Here is a 23194-nt window from a genome sequence, read left to right as displayed (position 1 = left end):
TATAAACGATTCAGTATGTATGCATTATCTCCTTAATTTTGTTAATTCTACGCCTCCCATTTAAACAGATTATAACTGACTAAGCTCGTACTTAACTGTAATTAATTGGCTGAACTTATCATTATTAATGTTATTATTAAATGTACATATATGCAAATGTTCGTAGACATTTCAGATTTAGATTGATCAGACAATTTAGTAAGCAAATAGAATCCAGAGTGTGTGGTGTCATTCAAGACTAGGCGTCTTAATTTGTGGCGAAATAGTACAAAATATATTATAATAATAAGTTTTTGATTTTGTAGTTGTTGTTACTTGTTATCATGAGAGTACTGAGAATTTCATTTTTCGCTTTTATTGTTTTTTATTGTCAACAATATGTTCTGGCGAAACCTTCAATAATAGCAGTTGCATTGGTGAGTAGATATTCTGAAATACATTGTATACTGATATCTGTGCAATATCAGATTATTGTGAGCAGTTGACCTTTGTAATAGAATAGTTTTATATGCATTAATTTTCTTTTGTTTTGAATGGAAAAACAATTGGAAAGCCTTTGTTTTTAGTGACTTCATTTCATTTGAAGTGAAAGGCTACGATTATTCCATTTGTTTTTTTTTTTAATGAGCAGTTGGACGTTTATTATTTTATATCATGTTCGTAGTATGCCAATCATTTATTTCTTACTTGAATTTAGCTCTCTCGACATGGGGATCGAACTCCGTCTGCGAGCTACCCAAAGGATCCTCACATTCACTATCCATGGGACGGTGGCTTCGGCGCATTGACAGAGGTATCTATTGTAAGGTTAATTAATCAAACGTTATAACTCAGACAATTACTCCCAGAAAGGAACTTTCCAAATGTTCAAATCTGGAATGCACAAAGCATCTCGATATGGATCTTTGGTGAAAACAGAAAATGATACTTCGGATCTTAGTAGGATTTACGTGCGAAGTAGTTGTGTTGATAGATGCGTGAAAAGTGCTGAAAATTTCTTAAATGGATTTCTATTGGAACAATGGCCATCGAGTCTGGTCAAAGTGGTGCCTAGAAAGGAGGATAAGGTAAGTGTTCTTTATTGAAAAAGAGATGGCAAATCATTTCTTAAAAAGTTAAAAGAAAAAATACTCAGCAAGTTCAATAATGCAAATCCTAAGCTTTAGAAAGAACCTATTTAACTATCTTGAAATAATGAGGGCATCCTTATGATCGTATCCTTTGCCTTCATGCTTTGAGTACGGCTTTCAGTCGTTCTTATTGATAATCTGGTGGATGTTAGGTGTTTATTAAGTCTTCCTTTTTAAAAAAAATATACCGCACAGTTACGAATAATACTATAAACTACTATGCATAGCACGACAATCACATCGACATACCATCGTTACAACGGCTCTTGGCAATTTGTTTCAACTTACCTTCAACCGGATATTTGGATAGTGCGATGGAGTTTTTGCCTTATATTAATGCATGATCCATCCACTGCCACTTTTACCTTTTGATCAATACTTACATTGCGGAATGAGTATGACGCAATTAAGGACAATATTCTCAGAATGGAAGTTATACATCAATATAATAGCAGATTTCATTATCATCAACGGTTCAATAACCGATGTTCACCAATTCTTCTTCTTCAATCTTTGTTCCATTCATTCATTCAGGGTCGACTCATGTTGATCGGTTGCGCCACTTTGTTCGGTCAAGAGCTTGATCTGCTTGGAGTTGCGAGGCTCTCAAATCATGATCTAGCATATCATGCAATCGTTGTTAAAGCCGGCCTTTCTGCTACATTTTCCTTGTCTCCCATAAACATTGCCCTTATAGACTCTTCGGAATGGATCATTCTAACCAATATGAATTAGGTGGCCCGCCCTTGGCAACCTATCGAGGGGGGTTTTACTCACAACGAGACGATCGGGGAGTTGTTCGTAAATTCGTCTCGGTGAGTGCCCGCGTTCATCGAGAGGGTCGCATTGCCTGGTATGTAGCATCCCATCATTCTGTTGCTAGGTTACATTCATAGAACCAGTCGTTTGTGACCGTATCAACGATAACGTTCTTCAAATGGTTGTGAAGATCATTTGTCGATGCTCTCTAGGACCTCTTTTAATTGCGGTATCTATTTCTTCCTTACAAGTGTTATGAAGCACTTTGTTGTGGTCAACTTGCTTGAAAGTTCTCTCGTCTGGAAAGGACCACGTTTGTTTTGGGTTCCCTTGCCGCGCAAGCAAGTACTTTCAACAACCATTTCGTGTGGCACTGTGAATGGCATTATCTGCAGTCCGTAATCATTAGTGTTTTTATGCAATCAGTGGGAGCCAACATGCCGCCTGAATATAAGTTCCGCTTCTGCTTGGCTGTTAAAGTCTCCAAGTATGATTTTGATTCCATACCTGGGACAAGTCCGTTTTATTCCTTCGTAGAAGCTATCGTTCTCCGACTCTTTAGTCTCCTCTAAAGGGGCGTGAAGGTTAATTAGGCTTATATTTCGCAGAGTGCATAGTGGTTCGCCTTTGTTTTGAAAGCGATAAGGAAACCAGTCCCTGTCCAGTGCAACTCTTATAACGCTGTTATATTAGCATTATATTGGGAAAGGGTATTTCCTGTAGAGGTTGCTTTCCATGAGAAAATCGCTTGTCGGGTTTCGTTTTCCTTTTGTGGTTTCGTAACAATTGTTTTTCATGTAGGGCTGTCAGCCCCACCCAACCTGGACAACCATTTGGAACAATTTGCTCCGTTTTTAGGCGGGAGAGACTCGCTCTGCAGCTTTTCATTAAGAAAGAACTCCGTGGCAAACACCACGTGGAAGTAGACATCGGGTTGCAGTAGTCTTAGAGATGTCGGTCAACCCCTTGATGGCAAGGATCAGTCTGAAGGTCTTTTTTTAAGAATTCTCGTTACTGTCGCCCTCCAGTTATAGATCTCCTCTTTTCGTCCCTCTTTATCTGTAATGCTGAGAAGGTAAGCTTTCCACCGCATGTGCTTATCATTTCGTTAAAGCGTCAATTGCACTACCCCGCGATTTCGATACCTGCATCATTCGAGACAGTCTAGTAGACAGCACTTATTAACTTCAAAAATATTACGCGAAGACGGCTTTACGGTTTCTTACCAGGGCAGAGGCAAATCGTCAGATGTTGAGTCACCTCTGGCCTGGGAGCAGCGTGAACAAAGCGTGTCACCGCAGGTCCTTATCAAGCAAGTACTTCTCTTCATTCTCCACAGTTGGCATCCATCGCGACCAACGCTTCAATGAGTGCCTCAAATTTAAAATCTTCCGTCCAATTGATTACAATAGAGGCGGCCGAAGTTGGTAGAAAATGACCCAAAGCACGATCTAAGCAGCGACGGCTTGGTATACTAGATCATAATCTGAGAAGCTCTCGGTTCCTTAGGCTTGAAGCTCATGACTCTACAAAGATATGGAGCCTCCCACTGGCTCTACACAACCTGAAAGTACACCGCGTCCTGTCGCATATTACCATTGTTTGATGGTGCATTTGGAAGCGACAATGTAATTTTCAATTCTAATATCTTCAGTCACGGTGTTTGGAATGCGGGCCAAATTATCTCTCAAGTTAATTGGTAGACTTGTTCGATAACTCCATCCTTTCTGCTGAAAGGAGAAGGAATGCTTTCCTCGTCCCTGTTCGATTGTATTTCAATCCGATGACGCTTCTATGGCATTAAAGTCCGATATCGGTGTTTCGTCTCCCAAAGACTTCGTTTCAATTCTTGTTAGTCTAGTGACCGCGTCCTCTAATTTCAGAAACCGAGTCGCTTGGGACTAGCGTTATCTACGGAGTCCTCTCCCGTGGTCACTTCCCTTTCATCTTATCTTTAAGAAGGTTCCTGGGAATTCTTCCAGATTCAAGATTCCAAGGGTGTTCCATTGTCGACGACTAGCCCTGTTTCCGATCCGATCCGAGGATCAATTTCGGGGTACATGCCAAAAGCATACTGTGAGCAACAAATTCGCTGATCTTGGTTTTACAGAACAGAGAATTCATCGTTCACCCTTCCTCGTCTGCTACTTTACGATGCCGGGCTATTAACGTGGAGGGGGAAGTAAGGTTTGACAGTAGAGCTGTAAGCATGTATTATCCAGGTATTTGTTGAAAATAGTAGTGCCGAGTCTGCAACTCACTTGAGACACATACTAGCCTTCAGCAATTAATTTTTTCCTCGTTCACGGGTAATTGTAGTTTGCATTGTAGGAGCTCCTTGAATAGCTTGGAAAACGAAGGAAATGGGCATATAGATTTCTAAGATATGACAAACGCTATATCTTTGCCTTTATCTGGGATCGTTATTTATGACAATTCGAAATACCTTGGTTTTTTTCTTATTATTTAGTCAATTCAAAAATTGAGATTAGCCTGAACCTTGTCAAATATGCAGCCAATCCGTTTATTTTGTTTTTAGCTTGTTAGGCTTGATATAAATTCGTTGCAGATTTGAGGATATCACAGGAAAGAATGAATGGCGGGGCTTAGAGCATAGCACCGTTGCATGGACAGTTGACTTATTTTATATTTCCTGTTATGCCAAAATCGAGCAGCTGATCAATAGGTTTAACGCCATCAAAACGGGAGCATAGAGGTCGAAGCTAAGTACGTGTATTTAGTATGGAATTTTCCAGTATCAAATATATTCCTGCAAGGACTCTGCAGAAGTTTTCAATCTGCTGGTGGCAAACTTTGGAAGGCAGTCCAGAAGGGATGTGGCTAGTCGTTAGCGAAGTTAAGAATGACTTCGTACAGTTTTTAACTAGAGCATTACATAGAACCTTCATGACCCCCATCATCAAATTACTTGGTATTCTCGAATCGGGGTATTATAAGGGTGTCGATTCCGCTGTTGATGATGGATGCTTTTAAGTCCATTCCTTACTGGCTACCATTAACATCCTGAATAGTTTGGTGGTGATGATTGGAGCTTTTGATTTACTTTCAAGGAGCATCCCCTAAAGTTGACAGAATTGCTAATTTCCAGCGACCCGCCTCTGGTTGGAATGTATGTGTTCGTCTGCTGATCAGTACTTTAAGGAGCAAAGGGTAGAGCGGCATATATATAGTCTTTTCTTTCTTATTATGCCGTGGACCTAGCACAAAGGCGAGAGGCATGAGATTGAGAGGCTGACGTTTAATCAGCTTACCCACTACTTTTTGGTTGAGCCTTTGCATAATTTTCAACATGGGATTAGCGTAGTATGTAGGTATTCCTCTAACGATGTTCGTTACTAAGTCCAATTCGTGCGCACCCTTTTAATTGATCTACCCCTTACTGCTACTCTTAATGAGCTGAGCCATCGTTTTTTTCTACTGATCCTCCCAAGGGTCTATACTACTATCCCCAAAAACTGCTTCGGGACATTCTCTAATTTGTATAGGTGATGTCTGCAGTTTATTATTAAGGCAGGCTTAGACCGGATATTGGTTGTTGCGTCGTCGATGATGATGATTCCGAATTAAGACTTGGTGGAGCGTAGTAGCTGAGCCCATACCATATATACCATTACCAACCCATATATGCCATTAATTTTTACCCAAAAAAAGCCAATAGCTAACTGAATCATGCAAACTTCTAATGCTTGATCGCTGTATGCTCACAACGTTGCTTTTCCAGCCGAATTCTTAAACTTATACTGACTTAAATTAACTTCTTGTTTTCATTGCAGTTAACATATTTTTCAACTTTGGACAAATACCATTTCCAACGATATGTTCATTTTCCAATTCATCTTTCCTAGTACTACATAGTACTAAAACTTTTGGGGCTTCTATTGCACTGTTTGGTAATGAGGTCTTTGTCCACATATCTTCTGCATCGATCAAACTGCTTGCGCATGCTTTCGCCAAGTGTCCGTAGGTGAGACAATCAACACGACCTTTCATGTAGTCAAAAACTTCAGCGCTACCTTCAGTGGTATTTGCATTCTGGTCGTTTGAATCTTACCAAATGTCGCTTTGTGAACTAGATATCTTCCACATTTTTATCCTTTGAGGGATGTGCGGTGTTCCCTTGAACTTAAGCGGGAAAGTCTTTTGTTCCCTCACTTTAACAAATGCAGTGGATTATGTAATACGGGTCACTGGCAGTGTTGTTTCTATATCTTAGCTTCCATTTTATTATAATTTTGTGTTTTCTCTTTCCTAGGTACTTTGATCCACGCACTAGAACTATGAATCATAAGGTGGGGGATTTATCCACTTCTTACAATGCCAGTCTGCTTGTCTGTTAACTATTGTTGTGGAATTTAAAAGGTATATGTATAAGTAAACTGTGAACACCGATACGTGCAAAGAACGATTGGTAAATATTTTTCCTATAAATATAGTAACGAACGCAATGCTGACCACATTGCCTCCTACACCGTTAGGGTCTTGAATGAAGTGCTATAACACACTTCAAGGCTCTGATCCAATATGGCTTGTTGCGCCAACGATTATTATTATTTGGAGTTATTACAATCTCGGCAGATGCCGGAATTTACCTAGTACTAGCACTAAGTGTCAAGCATTTAGGGCGCTGGTGGTAGTGGCAGGTCAATGGGAGAATCCGTCGAGTACTCCCGGCAACATCGAGCACGTATGCAGAACCGTGTACTTCTGCATGGTTTGAACCAGACTGTGCGAAAGTTCCAGAACATCGAGGGAAGCCGTGAGACATTTAGGTACAATACCTGTAGCTGATAATATTATGGGAACTACAACCACCCGCACGAGGCGCCAAATTTCTTTGATTTCCCGAGCCAATGGCTCATAGTTCACCTTCTTCTCCACGTATTTCCGTTCAATGTTGCTATTGTGGGGGATAGGAACATCAATAATATACGCGGAGCGACCCGTCTTGTCAACTAACAGTACGTCAGTATGGCGATCAGCCAGAACTTGCCGGTCCTAATACATGCTGTAAGCAGAACTGTCAAGTACTGCTTGCGGCTCATATCGGTAAACCGGACATGTTCCCGTGATCAGCTCATGCTTGTATGCAAAGTTTTGATGGATAACCTTACATACAGCATTATGCCTGGTGATGTATTGCACCGGTGCCATAACAGTACAGCCAGAAATGAGGTCCAACGTCTCTAACGCCGAACCACACATTCTACACTGGTCGTTCTCCACCCGTTCTTTCATGATGAGTTTTTTATAAGCTCTGGTGGCGACCACGCCATCCCGAATGGCACACATGAACCCCTCCATCTCAGCAAAGAGCTCCCCAGCACACAGCCATCTGTTCGACAAATGTAAATCGACAAATGGCTGCCAAAGACAATTCACGTGTTTACTGTGCATTACCTTCGACTTCCATTCATCGATCCGCTCTTGGTCCGACTTCACCCCACTCAAGATGAAAAGATTGATCCTTCAAGTTAAGTGGAGTCAGCCCACAGTCTGCTTTACAGACAGCCGCATGCAAGGGAATCGCCTGCTCTTTACTGTAAAAATAAACTCGCAGCGAGTCGAATTGGCGATGATGTATCCGTTTTCCAGGTCGGTCTTCGTCCACGGCAATATTCCGAATGCATAAGCCAGTGGAGGGATAGCGAATACATTCAACGCGCTCATTTTATTCTTCCCCGAGAGATGCGATTTCAGCACCAGCTTTACTCGTCGCAGGAATTCGGACAGCAGAGCATCCTTCAGACAATCAACTCGAGCATGGGTTCCTTGTAGAATTCCTAAGTACTTGAAGAAGTCTGTCCCGGTCATAGCTGGGATGTGGAGGTCACCAATGCTATGTCCGGCATGCGGCTCGTGATGACCTTTGTGGATGGCTTGGATGTCGAATTCAAACTTAGCACGTAGGCCATACTTTCTTGCAAAACCATGCCCTCTAGCTTCATTCAGTACCCATGAAAGGGGGTTCAGTGTCATACAAAACGAAAGGGGACTCAACGAATCCCCCTGGAAGATGCCCCTCCGTATACGGATGGGCTCTGAGGTATTAGCACCCTGAGATGTACGCACGGATAAGGTGGTATGCCACTCTTCCATGACTGTCGCCAAAAACTTTATTAGTTTGGGATCAATGCGATACAGATGTAGAATATCGATTAGCCAGGTATGCGGGACGTTATCGAAAGCCTTGGCATAATCGATGTAGCAACTAAAGAGGTTTCTTTGGGTGATCCACTGAGCAGGCTCAGCATGCTGGGCGGATAACCGCCAAAGTCCATCACAATACTCTTTCGCTTCCGTCACCGAAAACTGTACTGTCTGGACACTCTGTTGGGATTCGTTGAGAGATCTGAAAAAGGTCCGCTGGTTCCTCGCGTATGTTGCATTCTGGACACGTCTGGAATGACTTTCCCCATACCGTCGTAACCGACTGCATATGACAGAAAGTTTCTGCTTTAGTGTGTCCAGAATTTCAACTAAGGGTGTCTCACTGGGGATGGCATAGTTCCGGTAACCCCTTTGCACTTTATTTGTTACCCGTCTGCTGGTATTGCCAGTGCTGATCAGAATCAGTCTAGCAATGTCCTGCCTTAGTGAGTCCCACCGACGTTCCAAACGAATTTTCCATGGTGGATCTCTTTGGTCACTCAAACCAATAACACGAAAGCGAATCTTCTGACCGTGCAATCTAATAGCCGTAACTGCACCACAATACACGAGTGATTGTAGTTGGAGCAGCGACATATCAGCATACAGCCGAGATGCAATTTTATCATTGATTTGAGATAGAATCCCGTAGTTGCTGGAGATGCATAGAACCTGGGATAGTTGTTGATGCCGCCGCCTCTGCCTCCATCGACTCTCGGTCACCAGTTTCCCCGATGACCTCAAGTCGAATACGCTCCCTGATGTTGGCCGGGATTATGTCGCTGCGAGTAATAAAGCGGTACCGGTCTGCCACTCGCTGCACAGTCATGTGCGCGAAATGCTCGACGAATCTCTGGTGCAAGAAGGGGCGGTAACATGTTGTACCCGCCCCAGCCGTTATTTCGTAGTAGGAGCGGATGACGAAGAGGTTCATTTCTTCAGTCCATTTCATCCGCGAACCTGCTGAAGTGGTCGCCACAGTTTGTGGCGAAACAGCTGCAGCAGACGGAGCTGTGCTCCTGGTCGTTGTGGCGCCTAGACGCCGAACCACCCCACGACTAGCGGTTTCGACCCCGTGCTGTCTATTATGAGAGCCCGACCCAGTCACCAAGTCAGGCTTGCTAAAACTTTGCCTTAGCTTTTGCAAAATCAATATGTTTCCTCCTAATAACATAATAAAAATCATCCTTTTCATTTTCATGTACATATATATGTTATACTCAGCACAAAATTGAAGGCACAGAGAAATTAAATCTGTAATATTTCAGTCTTTTTGTCCTTTTAATACTTGATTTGGTATCTATCACTGCTTGCAATCGTCTGGGAATACTTTTGATTAACTTCTCCGTAGTATTAGATGGCCATTTCTGCCATTTTGCCATTCTTGAAGGATTACGCCTCTTATCATATTTTTGTTAGTGATGGATATTTTGCGGATAATTTTTTCAAAAATAATCACAAATGTTAATTTGGATTAGGATCCGGTGAACGTGGGGGAGTTTTGAGTTGTTTCGGGGTGTTGTACAGCAACCAGAGCTTAACGCTGTGCGCCGTATGCTTGGGATCATTGGCTTGTTGGAACCAATGCACGTCCTGTAGATTCAATTTGGCAGCACTAGGGCTGAAATTCCAAATTTCCGACTTCATTAGCAACCATACATAATTCCGCCGCCACCATCGTTACTGTTGCTGATAACTATTTGCTTCCCATCAGAGGCAAATAGATTCAATTTATTTTCATCGATCCAAATTACATTTTTTCAAAAATCGGGACTGTGATTAACGTATTTTTTTAGCAAATTCGAGCCTTTTCTTCTTATTAACTTTGGAAATGAATGAATCCATTAAAGTCGTGTTCTGGAGCGTTCTAAAGTACTAAAAATAGTAGTAGAAAACGGTTTGCGGATTATTACAGGGGCATCAGCTCGTATTTTGTTTATGGACTTTTTTGGTTCTTTATTGATTTGCTGATGAATATAACGTTCATCGAGAGGCGTTAGTAACCGCCCCCTACCAGGTCTATTTATCAAACTTCCGCCATTTTCCTTCTTCATAATCACAACCGATAACAGCTACGACGATGAAATCCGCGCGCGGTTGTTGGCAGCCAACAGAGCCTTTTTCAGCTAACAAAAACTATTCCGCTCGAAACGTAAGACGAAGATGTGGGCAGAACTTTTAATAGACTGTAATGCGAACAGTGGACCCAAAACATTGGCAGAGTTATTGGTGAAACTGAATGTGATTCCAGTATTGCATTCTATTATAATTGGAATTGGAAGACTCATACTCCGGCTGGTAAAAAATATAAAGTTAGCCTCAAGTGCAGAGAAAACTGGGATAGATCAAAGAATGCTTGGCAGGATATAGTTGAATTTTCTACATCGACGACTCAGAAATAGGATTAGTTTCAGAAGCAAAGGTCTACCTTTTGATAAGACTAAGAAGTGAAATGTTTGTTACAGGTTGAAGTATATGTGAAAGTAAGAGTGAACGCCTGGATAACTGACAAGAGTTTGAAGGACTGGCGCACCGCCATCGAAAGCCAGCAAGCCTTGAGGGCATCAATGAGTTTCTACACCACTTCAAAAATCGTTCAATAATATAGTTCGAAACGTCTCACCATAGGGTCAAAGCTCTTACTGTACAAGACTATGATCTTACCAGTCCTCACGTATTCCTCGGAGACTTGGATTCTTAGCAAGAAAAATTGCGAATTCTTGGCCGTGTTCGAGAGAAGAATCTTCCCAAGAATTTTTAATCACCTTCATGAGGATGGACGATTCCGTAGCGTACATAACGACGAAATCTATGAGCGATACCATGACCGTTAGGTTATGGATAAAATCCGGTTCAATAGGTTTTGGTGAGCGGGTCACTTAATCCATATGAATAAGGATGATCCAGCCAGGGTTCAGGGAACTCCTTACCGTACGATCCCTCTGCCGGTCGAGTTCAATCTTCTTCGTAGTAAGAAGAACTCGAACATAATGCGCAATACGATTCCAGCTGCCAGCGCTCTTCAGCATCTCTCTGACAATGTTGTCTGGAGAGAGCTCCCCTGCGTCTGCATAAAACTGCTGGCGGAGGCCGTCCCACCTCTCGCAAGAGAAGAAGGTGTGTTCAGCGTCATCCGCCACTCTATTGCAGAACACACAATCAGGAGATCGCGCCTTCCTAACCCTGTGCAGGTAAGACTGAAAACCTCAATGCCCACTTACAAGTTGGGTAAGGAAGTAATCAATCTCACCGTGCTTTCTGTTCAACCATGGGTCTAATTTGTCGATGAGCCGCGCAGTCCACTTGCCCCTTGCCTCATTTTGCCATGAAAGTTGCCACACGTTAAGGGTGCGTTGACGTTCTTCACGGGCAACCACTTCTCTTAAGTTTTCGCCCTTATGGCGATAGATAGCTTTGCGCTCCTTCGCAAGGAGGGCAAGGGGGATCACTCCCGCAATCACCATCACAGCTGGTTCGGAGACGGTGCGATAAGCTGACGCCACTCGCAAAGCTCCCCACCTCTGCACTTGAGCGAGGCGTTTACGATGCACCTCCTTGTCAAGGGCATCAGCCCATACCTCCGCACCATAGAGAAGGACGGACTGCGTTGCTCCCATGAGGAGACGTCTCCTAGTTGATATAGGGCCGCCGATATTCGCCATTAGCCGACTCAAGGCCGTGACTCCTGCTGCAGCCCTGTCCGCGGCTGCTTTGATTTGCTGGAAGAAGCTCATCTTCGAGTCGAGCATTAAACCAAGGTATTTAATCGCTGGTTTTGACTCTATAGTCAACTCGTCGATCGGTATGGGACGCAAGGTCGGGATTCTCCTTCTGGTCAGGATGACTACTTCGGTTTTTTCCAGCGCAAGGTTGAAACCGTGAGCAGTCATCCATCCGCTTACCCATCGTATCAATATGCCAAGTCTGCTTTGCGCCTGTTCAACAGTGCGTCCAGCAACAAGTGCCGCAACGTCGTCTACATAACCGACCAGGCGCGACTCTTCGGGCATATCGAGTCTCAGCAGACTATCGTAGGAAGCGTTCCAGAGGTCCTGCCCTAGGATGGATCCCTGCGCTACTCCCGACGTGATTTCCATCCTCCTCTGGCCCTCTAGCGTCTCATACCGAACTAAGGAGTAAGGCACCCGTATTGAAACGCAACACCACGCCGAGGCCCGAAGGTCTCTTTTCGCTTGAGCATCTCCAACAATCTCCATGAAACTCCCACTAGGGGACCAAACGTAAACAACCGAGTTGTACTCATATACGACGGGAATTCTCCCGAAGTATATGAGTCCAGGCGCTACCCCGGTTCCCATGGTACCAGTATACCCCTGGTGAGGTTTCGTGGCCGAAGCCACTTCTGATGAGTCCCCGTGCAGACTCGGGTCTGATCGCCCTGATTAGGCCTTAGGAGCATTCGTCTACTGCATCACAGCCGGCAAGTCAAAGTGAGTACAGCGTCTACCTGTGCCACCACTATGTAGGTTCGCCTCGGCCACTTGATTTTGGTTTGGCCGACAGGTTTACCGCCCCGTCTTCCTCACCGCCACGTCTGAGCACCAGTAATGTATATACATGAAAGTCTTGGGGGGTTTAACGTGAGTACCTGCCGTGAAGGCATAATCTCACGGTCCTCTCCGGACACGGATTGATTTTGTGACCACAATCAGAGCCCCGCCATGCAAGCACAGCGGTCCTGGTTTATACTGAGTGCAGGCTCAGCATTCATACCAGTGGATGCGAGGCCTATCTATAATAACACCTCTGCCGCAGCTAAGGGGTACGGCACCCGAGTTGTACAGTGCAACTCCACGTTCGCGCTCCGAAGAGTTCTGCCCGCGATGTAGGCATAACCACCACCACCATGAAACTCCCACTAGGGAGCCAACCGCAAATAACCGGACCGAGAACACATCCTCCAGGAATTCTCCTGGAGCATGTGCTCTCAGAGGGCCATCCCTACATATACATATGTATATAACTTTTTGTGCCTTCAATTTTTTATGGCATAAGTTCGCAGTTTTCGAGGAAACCCCTTTAATTTCTAGTGTAGTGAATTTGCTAGCTAGTGAAATGCTAGCTCAAATAAACAGGTTTGCTTCTAAAATTGATGAGAATTTCCTGAAATATTGAAAATTTAAAAAAAAAATTTTCTTTGTACCTTCGATTCTGTGAGCATCTGTAAGTGACCCGCCTATCGCAGTTACTGAGTCGGATATTATCCACAACTAAACGATCTGGTATCCTTCATAAATTTCTTCGCTATGTAGGATCTGAAATCGCCTATCCTTCTGTAGGGAGCCAAGAATTTTTCGCTTCATAATTGGTCGTTCATATATTTAATTAGTTAATTTCATCGGCTTCATAACCAGGGCTTCTGGATGACTTCAGTGCTTTGATTGATTAATTGTCAAGGTGGTCTTGTTATTTGAGCCCGGAGTACCATGCCAATGAGGTATCATCCCAATCTGTATTGCCCAACCCTCAGAAGTCCTGACATTCGTCAAAACTGCAAGGTGGTCAATTTGATTGAAAGTGGTCCCCTCTGCCTGCAGTTCTGTCCTATTTCGTGAAATACTAGTAATTGTAGGACGAGTCTCACGTTTCGAAATTTGCCTTAGGAGAACAGGATGCTTACCTGCTCGTTTTTATTTTCAAAATCAATAACAGTATCACTTTTTGGCTAATGGGGAAACCTTCTCCTAGCATACGGTTTACTGTATGGCCGAGATCCAGCATTGTCCAGTTCATTTCTGGCGACCCAGTAACATTGATCTTATGTGTTGGGATGGAGCATCGGTTAATTACAGAGCGGCTGTCAGTCTGTACATCCCATATTCTATGCGAAAACGTATTTTTTGTCTTTTTTCTTTTCATGACCGTTGCTTAATCAATCCTCTCTCTCTCTCTCGCTCTTTCCGTGGGTCTGTAATAGATACTCTCCACAGGTAGAGTTTACAGCCGAAAAATTCCTCCATCTGTAGTTTTTCGTTTTGAAAGAATCCTCAGCGATCAGGAGGTAGAGATATTGTTAGTGTAAACTATTTGTCATTCATAAGTATTGTCATCCATCCCTCAAAGTTGATTATACAAGAAATCATAAAACCTTTCATGTCTAAAGCGTATGAGTTATTGGCGTTATTTTATGGTTTGTCATGCTTACCTAAGATATGCTGGGCGGTACCATGTTGATATTGCGATATAGACCGTAATCTCGTGCAACTTTTGGAATCCTGTGCTAGCATTCTTATCAAGTGATTCATAATACGCCTCGCCTTCCAGATTAAATTCGTCAACGCTGAGCGGAAATTTCATTTGTTTTTCCATTGGTCACGTTTTTGGCTCAGTCTAATTCGTGATTAATAGAAATGGTGGCAAACTTAAAAGTCCGAGTTCAGGTAATAAAGATTGTTAAAATTATAGCCCAAGAGGCTGAATGTTGACTCATGAGGAAGTAACGATAAGATATGGGAGAGATAGATAAAGCCAACAAGTTTAATCCAGATGATTTATTGAAGTAATAAAAGCTATCGAAATCTTTCTATAATTGCCCCTTGCTGTTACAGTCCCTGATATACGGTGGTAGCCAAATGGGCTCGCAAAAAATCGTCTATGAGTAATTGCTGTTGAAAAGAACCACCTGCCCCCAAATATTTTTGATGTTTGATTGGCCTTCGATTAAAAACAGAGGTTCGGGTGTTTAAAAATTAGATCGAAGTTCTGTTTTATTTTGCGAGGCGTGACTTAGCAAGTTTCAGCAATTCATCTAGATTAGGTGATGAAAATTATGTGGAAATTTTTCAGTCACATAAATGTATATGTACGTATGTAGTATACTGTGATGGTTTGATTTTGCCAGCTCATAGGGGTAAACAATTGTTTCGTGATTGCTTTTTGGTTATCTGAAGAGACCCCTGGAAGAAGAACTTGATGACTTGGACATAACACTTCACCAAGTCACTACTCATAATTTTTGAACGTAGGTTTTTGAAGCCGTTGAAATATAACTCTCACAGAAAGTCAACGACCCCCAAGAAAATGATTAACGTACTAAACTTTTGCAAACAAATATAGATAATTTGTTGGTTATCACAAATAAGCAAAATTGTGGGCATCAAATCAGGAAAGAACTATCTAGAAGAAGAGTAAGTGTACGATATATAAGAATAGATGCGGTGCCTTACTCTATAAAACGGAGAGAAAATACTGTGACCTAATGACCAGTTCAGGTATGAAAGGTTTTGCGCTTCCTTGTGTATGGAGCTCTGACTGCGCGGGGGTCCCATTTGCATCTTGTACCTATTTGAAAATGTAATTGTCTCAGGCCAAAGTACTCCCATGTGCGATGCAACCTTGAAGCTTTCCGAGTAACACTGACAGAGAAGAGAGAGAGAGCTGTCTTCCCATACTGCATTTCCAGATTCTGCTCAGCGAAGATGGATCCAGCGCTTTAAAATCAAGTTCGGTGCATCCGTTAACTGAAAAAATTTTTCTCAGGTATACCAATCTATGATATCAACACTTCTGCTCGTTAATAGAAATAGAAGAGTACAATGATCATTCAGGTTGAGAATTTTGATTCTTTTTGGTATTCCTGCCTAACTCGGTTTGCTTCCCTTTTCAAGTTCAGAGCTGGCCAAGGTCTATTACTTGGAAGATGTCACTAACGTATTCGAGATATTTGAGGAACATGACATGGACCATTGAATCACTTCAGGTTCTCCGGACAAGGATCGCGGATGCCCTCACGAGGCGACCAACAAAAGGATTACAACCGGCTGCAAGTGCGATATATGGTCGTGAAGTTGTTGTTGTCTGTGCTCGCTTCAGCCCAATGGTGGAACCCATTTTATGACTGCAATGGTGCATTATACTCACTCTGTGGGTGACAATATCATCGCATCAGAGATAAAGACATTTTCTATGGCGGTTCAGTGTTCATCAATTTCATCATATTTCCAGGCTAGCTTTTAATAGTTTCATTGTGTAACTAAAGCGTCCTCGTTATTAGATGACGGATGGATCGCGGAAGCAGCCTGTATTGAATTAAGGGCCCACTATTTTCCTTGCTTGTGATCAGAAGCAGTATATAAGCATAAATAAACGACAATGAACCGAGGGTCCTTTTCGAGGCCGATGTCAGTTCGGCTTTTGTTACCTATATTCAGAAGACAGCTCCTTGAATAAATCTGCGTTGCTAGTAAGTAGGTTCTGAGGTTTTTGTTTGAATATTGTAGGGCTGATAGCGAGGCGGTGAAAGTTGCAGAAGTTTACAATCTTTTCTTTGTTATTGCTATGGTCACCAAGGTCTCACTTCTGAGTCACATGTCCAAAAAAGGTGTTGTCAGAGCCTACTTTGTCATTCAGATCACCCATTATCATCCCAATGTCACCTGTGGAAAGCCTCCGCTGAACAGCTTATAGTTGCCCATAGAAACCATTGTTTTCCTCTACATCGAAAATCTTCTTTGCAGCAGAGTACTGCACTATTGTTATGTTTCTTCATATTTCACTGTAAAATTCCTATCAGAAACCAGCTCTTCGTTCGTATGAGCGAATTTTTCGGCACACCACGACGGAGGAATTCGGACAGCGGAGTATCTTTCAAATCAGAGCTTGGATGTGGAGGCCACCAATGCTATGATATACCCGACATGTAGTTCATCAAAACATTCGGAAACTACTTTTGTTCGCCATTTTTGTAGACCAAATTCCGCCCGAATATCACAGCTGGATGTGTTTACTATTTGCAACAGAGTCCTAAGATGGTGACTAGTATCAGCAAACACCTTGATGTCATCTAAGTATATTAAGCATGTACGCCATATTTTATTGCGAAACCATGCCCTCTAGCATTGTTCAATAGCGATGAAAGAGGGATCAGTGCGATATAAAAGGAAAGGGGACTCAATAGATCCCCCTGAGAGTATGCGGATGGGTCCTCAGAAGAATGAAATGACTTTCGTAAAAATCTTTATTAGCTTCAGCTCAATGCGATGCAGATGTAGGAAATCGATTAGCGATATGTACGCGGTGTAGTCATAATCGTTATAACAACTAAAGAACTTTTTAAACTAAATTAACTATTTAAATAATAACGAAGGTTATTAATTTGTAGAGGGTTGGCAGCCAATTAATCAGTCTTGTTTCTCCGGGGGTCCTGCGTGTGCTCTTTTTTGAGACAAGGCAGGCGATTCTTACAGGAAGGGTGGACCCAGACTAGAGCTCCCGCAGTTCTTCGAGCTGTTTATGGCCCGCCGAACTTTCATTCTTGTAATATCTAGAAAATTCATGGCCGGGATACTGGCATGGCGATTCTCTTAATTTGAAATAGAATTCTCGGAGTTGTTGAGAAGCATAGATCCTGGTAATACTTAGTCTACGCAAATGAATCACTTCCAAAAATTCTTTAGGCGCTCTTTGGAATTCGCACCGAATTTCCGCGGTTACTTCAGCCTCACAGTGAAGAAAACTGCTTCGGCGGGCACTGAAATTGTTGGCCACAGTGCGGTGTGATGTTGTTGATGCTGCTGGCTGGGGACAGAGCCTTGATTTCCAAGTCAACTTTAAGTTGAACATGCTCCTGGAAGACAGTCGGGGTTGTGTGTCGCTCCGAGCAACTACAACTGGTCTGCAAACCATTGCACAGTCGCGTTCGCATATTTGGGGAAACGTTCGGCGAACCTTTGGTACAACAAATGGCGTTAAAATGTTGTAAATGCCTCGCCGTTTTTATTTCGTAGTAGGAGCGGGTGATAAATAGTTTAAGGGGGTCATCCCGTGTGTCGGGTTGGAGAAATCGATTTTTTTTGCATGAATTGTATCTATATATAGTGGAGAATATGTGGGCAAAGGGATTTTCCGATATTCCGAGTCGTTCAGAAATTACAGTGTTAAACAGGTAAGGAGTTTGCAGCCGTGGCTTGAGTACTCGATGAGAAAGAGCATCGAATCTTTTTTTACCTGTTAGTTTTTTACCTGAGCCTTATAAATTCGAACACAGGTATAAATATAAAAAGATGAAAAACCAATAAATTGTCTAAACTTATTTGCTGTTTGGAATAAAAAGGATAATCCAGTCTAGAGTGAGCACTGAAAGCCGTTCAAGCTATACTCAATTAAATTTTGTTGTAAGTATTGTGCTGTTTGTGTGTTCAGTGATTTTTTTAAATGGATCGTACGAAGGGAGATCGCTTTAACGTTCAACGTCATGCTCGCACTAAAAAACGAGTACTTCAGAGAAGAAAAAGGACTTCGCATCAACATCAGCAAAGAAACTTTTAACAAGCATGAACATGAATGTTCCAATTGCGCCAAGTTTTTTATATTGTATATTGGATTTTGGTGGAGTTTTCTCCGGTATTTCTGCAAATTTCTCCAAATAATAAAATATACGTAGAAGTAAAAAAGGAATATGTAGGACATGTCGAGAAAAGAATGGGAACGCGGCTTAGAAATGCAAAGAAGAATCACAAAGGCATTGGTGGAAAAGGGGCTCGAAAACTTACTGATAAGGTTACTAACGACCTCACTATATTTTTTGGGCTAGCTATTCGTCGACACGCAAATTCCATAGAAGGAATGAAGCAAGAAATTTGGGCAACTTTCTTCCATAAATGTTGTACAGACGAAAATCCTCAGCATCAAAATTGTCCAGGCGAGGACAGTTGGTGCAAATAGCGAGGACAGTTGGTGCAAATGGCACATAGCGGAAGCTAAAGGAGAACTGGATAGTTCCCACCACGAGAAGGCACCTTTGACTGAAGAAGTTCAAACAATCATCAAACCAATCTACGAAGATTTGTCACGAGATGATCTCTTGAACAGATGTTTAGGAGCAGAGACCCAGAATAACAATGAGTCGTTAAATGTATTGATCTGGACTTTCGCTCCTAAACACCTTCATTTTGGGGCCAAGGTCGTAGAAATAGCCCCTTTTCTGGCTGTAATTGTTTTCAATGAAGGATTCAATGGCATTCTCAAAATCCTAGTGAAAATGGGATGTCAAGTTGCTCACATATGTCAGGTTTATGTCGACCGCCGTAATGAAGCGCGAATTTGGCGGTCCAAACGACGATCGACTGACCTCTCTAAAAGAGCCAGAATTGAAACCAGAGAGCAACAATCGGCCTTACAAGCTTTTTTCAAGAAACTGAGGATACTCTCTATGGACCAGGTACAGCAGATTAATGATGAGTTAAAATTTTACTGTTGATAATCACAATTAAATTTTCAAATGCGTTTTTCTCGAAACTGCATCTTGAAAATCGGCTGCCACCATAGCTCAAAATCTATCCAACCAAATTCTTTGAAATTTTCACGATTTCTTTAATACATATTTCTACGGTCCACAAACTAGGATAATTGCAATGGGAGTGGTCGTTTATTTTTATTCATAAAAAAAGTCGTAAAAAAATCCAAAAAATTACGTTTAAAAGCCTACCAAAAATTTACCTTTTAATATTTTCTAATTATCCTAGTTTGTGGACCGTGGAAAATTGTCCACATTAAAATGCCGTTTAGTTTTTTTCTCTCAGATGAACACAGCGCCCTCCAGCGTGGCAGCAGAAAAACACCTTTTTTTGGAGATGGGTGCATAAATTGACACGTATTCCGAAAACTAGCCACGATATCATATGGTGAAAAAATCACGTTTCTATCTGCATCCAGTCCTCCAAAATAATTTTTCAAAGAAAGGCAAAAAAACGGCCTTTACACGGAATGACCTCCTTAAGAGTTGGATACATGAAAATCTACTTGACCCGTTCCACGAAAAATTTTACCTAGAAATGGTTGGCTTGTAGTCGGTGAAGCAACTGGTGGACAGCCAGAAGACCTGCTGCAAGACTAAGGTGCGGTTGATGTTAAATAAAAAGTGATTCTTGCGCGGTTGATTTTTTGCATAGGTAACAAGCAAAGATCAACATATACTGGACAAATATTGTCAGAAGGCTAAATGGAAGGTGAAAGGCTGCCAGAAGAATTAAAATTGCAGCATGTAAAATTGCAAGCATGTAAAATTAGTGTATATTAAAAAGTATTTTGACAATTCGCTGCGCAAACTGGTTCCCATGCGATTCGCGAAGTGAAAAATATTAAGTGAATTTTTTCGATTTCTCAACTCTTTAACCGCGACAGGTATTTTAATCTCTTAAAAAAGCTCGGCATTTACACTACTAAAATCATAAAAACGCAAAACTTAAGGTAGCTAGAGCATTGGAATAAATGTTGAATCGCAGCTGGCACTCTATTTATTTGTCAAAATTGAGTAAGCTCTCCGCTGCCTACGCGAACTTGCGACCACTATAGATTTCGCCGAAATACGACACCTCGCTTTTCAGTACGGAAGCACGACCCAGTTAAGCCAAAGATTTCCCCTTCTCCCATTTAATGGATTCGCATTTTATACCTAACTGCCAAGTGTGGTAACTTCCTCAATCACCGATCTACACCGCGAAGTTTTCCCACTTTCGCCACCTATTTCTTGAGACGCTGCAGTCATTCAGACTGTAGCTTTCCATCCCTCATTCGTTCGTTGTGTTATTAATTGTGATTCAAATAATTTTTCATTTCAGTTTCTTGTTATAACTGGTCGTCCTTGTCCAAAATATGCGTCAACAATTCAGAAAGGATATGATATATATCAGCCAGAAATGTCTTCATTTTTCCCAACTCCAGAAGATTATGCTGAGTTCTCGGTGTATATTAAAAATAACACAGGACTGGTGAGTAAAAATGGTTTATAAATGGATTGTTCCCTAATTGATAGAATCATATATAAACTCTTATAAAAGTTCAGAGTTTTTAAATAATATTTGATGCCTGCTCAACTAAGTTAACTACCTTTATCCAAACTAACTAAAATCAGGATATTTTCAGTATTTTTCTTCAAATTTTTTCCTGCTCTCTAAGCAATTTTGGACCTATTTTAACTTCGTAAATAATATTGGGATTTTCACCAAAATTTCCAACATCCCTACCTATAATACGATCTGAATTGAACATTTTATATTTCTTGGGGGTACTAGGAACCCTAGGAAATTTTAACATAGAGGGATACATTATTTTATATGTAATTTGACGGTATAAATTTTATATAAGTATGTGCACTATTGTGATTTTAATCTTTTATTGCATAGGCTTTGATCTGCTCTATCTTTTGGTGCGTTCATATTACACCTAAATTCTCTTATTTTTCAACTGACATTGAACGTTGAGCTGATTCGCCTTTCAAGTTTTCAAGCAAATTGGGTGTGACAGATAGATAGACATAAAGATATTTAATTGATGGGACAACACCTTAAAAAACAGCTTTTCAAATTCAATTATTAATCTGGGTCTTAAAGTCAACACGGTCATAATAAACATTCCCCGTTATTGCAATTTTCGAAAAACGGACAATCTAGGCTTTGAGTAAATCCTCGCTATACCTATCACATATGCTGAAATGGGATTTTTTTACAGAATATGACATCTTTGCGAACGCTTTACATCCTCGAGGATATCACCGAGATTGAGATGGACTACGGTCTACAGAAGCCTGTTTGGGCTGAGTCGGTTTACGATCAATATGTTAAGCCGATATCGCAGTTCACTTTCGACAAGAGAGGCTCATCCCGGTATATGCAGGTCCGAAGTGGCGTCTTCCTTAAAGACATAACTGAACGCTTGGAAGAGGCAGCGAAGGGATCAAATAAGAACGTTTTTCTTTACTTCGGACACGATTTAACCCAAAGCGCTCTTAGTATTTGCTTGGAAATATTGGAGCAAACCAGTCCAAGACCTGCGTATGGTTCATCGTTAGCTTTCGAACTCCATGAAAATTCAGCACTTTTGGATGATTTTGAAATAAAAGTAAGTTGGGTTCATTTAAAAACATATCAAAGTAAACTGAATTCACATCTCACAGACCTAACAAAACATTATTTCTCTTCAGTTGGTTTATTTCAAGGATTATTCAAATGAACATCCCACGGAAATCCAAATCCCAGGCTGTGGAACGCCCTGCGGATTTAAACGTTTCAAGGAAATTATCAGAACAAAATTCATTTTGGATTATGATAATATATGCCGGTTATGAAATAGGAGATAGGGAAATAGGTATTAGTAATTTCGCTGATTTTATTTATGTAATTTAAAGGTGTACATACATATATATATCCATGAATAGTTTGTAAATACATGTTTTCAGGTTAGTTCTTTTTTAGAAGAAATAAAAATAACATGTGAAAATAGATTTTTTTATTTCTTGTTGATCTTTTTATGAAAAAATGGCGACTAAGAATGACTAAGAAATAAAAATAAAAATTCAACAAAGTGTAAGACCCACAGATGCAAGTTTTCCAGCTCGTGCAGAATCGGTACGAATTAGCATTGAGTTAACGCCACTTGAGCAGGACCCTTAAGATTCACACTTCCAACTTTTATATTGGGACCCATTTTCAAAATTCTTCATGGAACAACAAGTGAAGCTACTGAACAATGGGCTACTCGTGAAGCAAATTTCTCAATATTATTTCTGTTAATGGACGTTGGACTGTGTCCTAGAAGAACTCACTTTACTGGTTATAGTGCACCTATTACCTATTCTTTGAGACTGACGTATCAACGTTTCCAATAAAAAATTTACTGCAGTGTCGTGCCATCTGTCACCCTCTGTGAGTTTGAGTGTTGGCCGACTAGAAAAGACAATGAAGCAGAAAAAGACAAAAAGTTGACACCTCTGCCCTGGGAGCAGCGTGATCGATGGAAAATGCTTCACTTAAATATAATCGCAAACACGTAATGAGTACGAATTATATTTAGTGGTTCGGTCCGTCACTACGTGGGTGCGGACCTAGGACTCGCAGCATCCTCAACAAAAAATATTATTTATTTACATCGGTCTGGCTTAGGTCTGGACTGTGACGGATTTCACTTAAATATAATTCGTACTCATTACGTGTTTGCGATTATATTTAAGTGAAGCATTTTCCATCGATCGTCGCTTTCGGTCACGCTGCTCCCAGGACAGAGGTGAGGCAGCGTCTGATGAGTTGCCTCTGCCCTGGACGAAACCGTCTGTCAACTTTTTCTGTAAACATTGGGTTGTACTCAAAAAAGAGGAGCCCGAGAACTGCAAAAGAGGGAGTAAG

The 23194-nt window shown here is 41.6% G+C and overlaps 1 protein-coding gene across 1 annotated transcript; it reads left to right on the top strand.

Annotated features, from left to right (window-relative positions):
- The first annotated feature begins 189 nt into the window (after positions 1-189).
- On the top strand, positions 190-22294 carry LOC119651419 (lysosomal acid phosphatase-like). The gene is made up of 6 exons (XM_038055013.1): positions 190-416; positions 698-793; positions 849-1067; positions 20636-20785; positions 21525-21914; positions 21997-22294. Exons 1-6 carry the CDS (start codon positions 324-326, stop codon positions 22138-22140), a joined length of 1092 nt encoding a protein of 363 aa, XP_037910941.1. The 5' UTR covers positions 190-323; the 3' UTR covers positions 22141-22294.
- The last annotated feature ends 900 nt before the right edge of the window (positions 22295-23194 follow it).

The sequence above is a fragment of the Hermetia illucens genome, chromosome 3, assembly GCF_905115235.1.
Source record: "Hermetia illucens chromosome 3, iHerIll2.2.curated.20191125, whole genome shotgun sequence".
In the NCBI taxonomy this organism is placed as follows: domain Eukaryota; kingdom Metazoa; phylum Arthropoda; class Insecta; order Diptera; family Stratiomyidae; genus Hermetia; species Hermetia illucens.
Note: the sequence above shows the minus strand (reverse complement) of the source record. Positions and strands in the feature narration are given on the sequence as shown.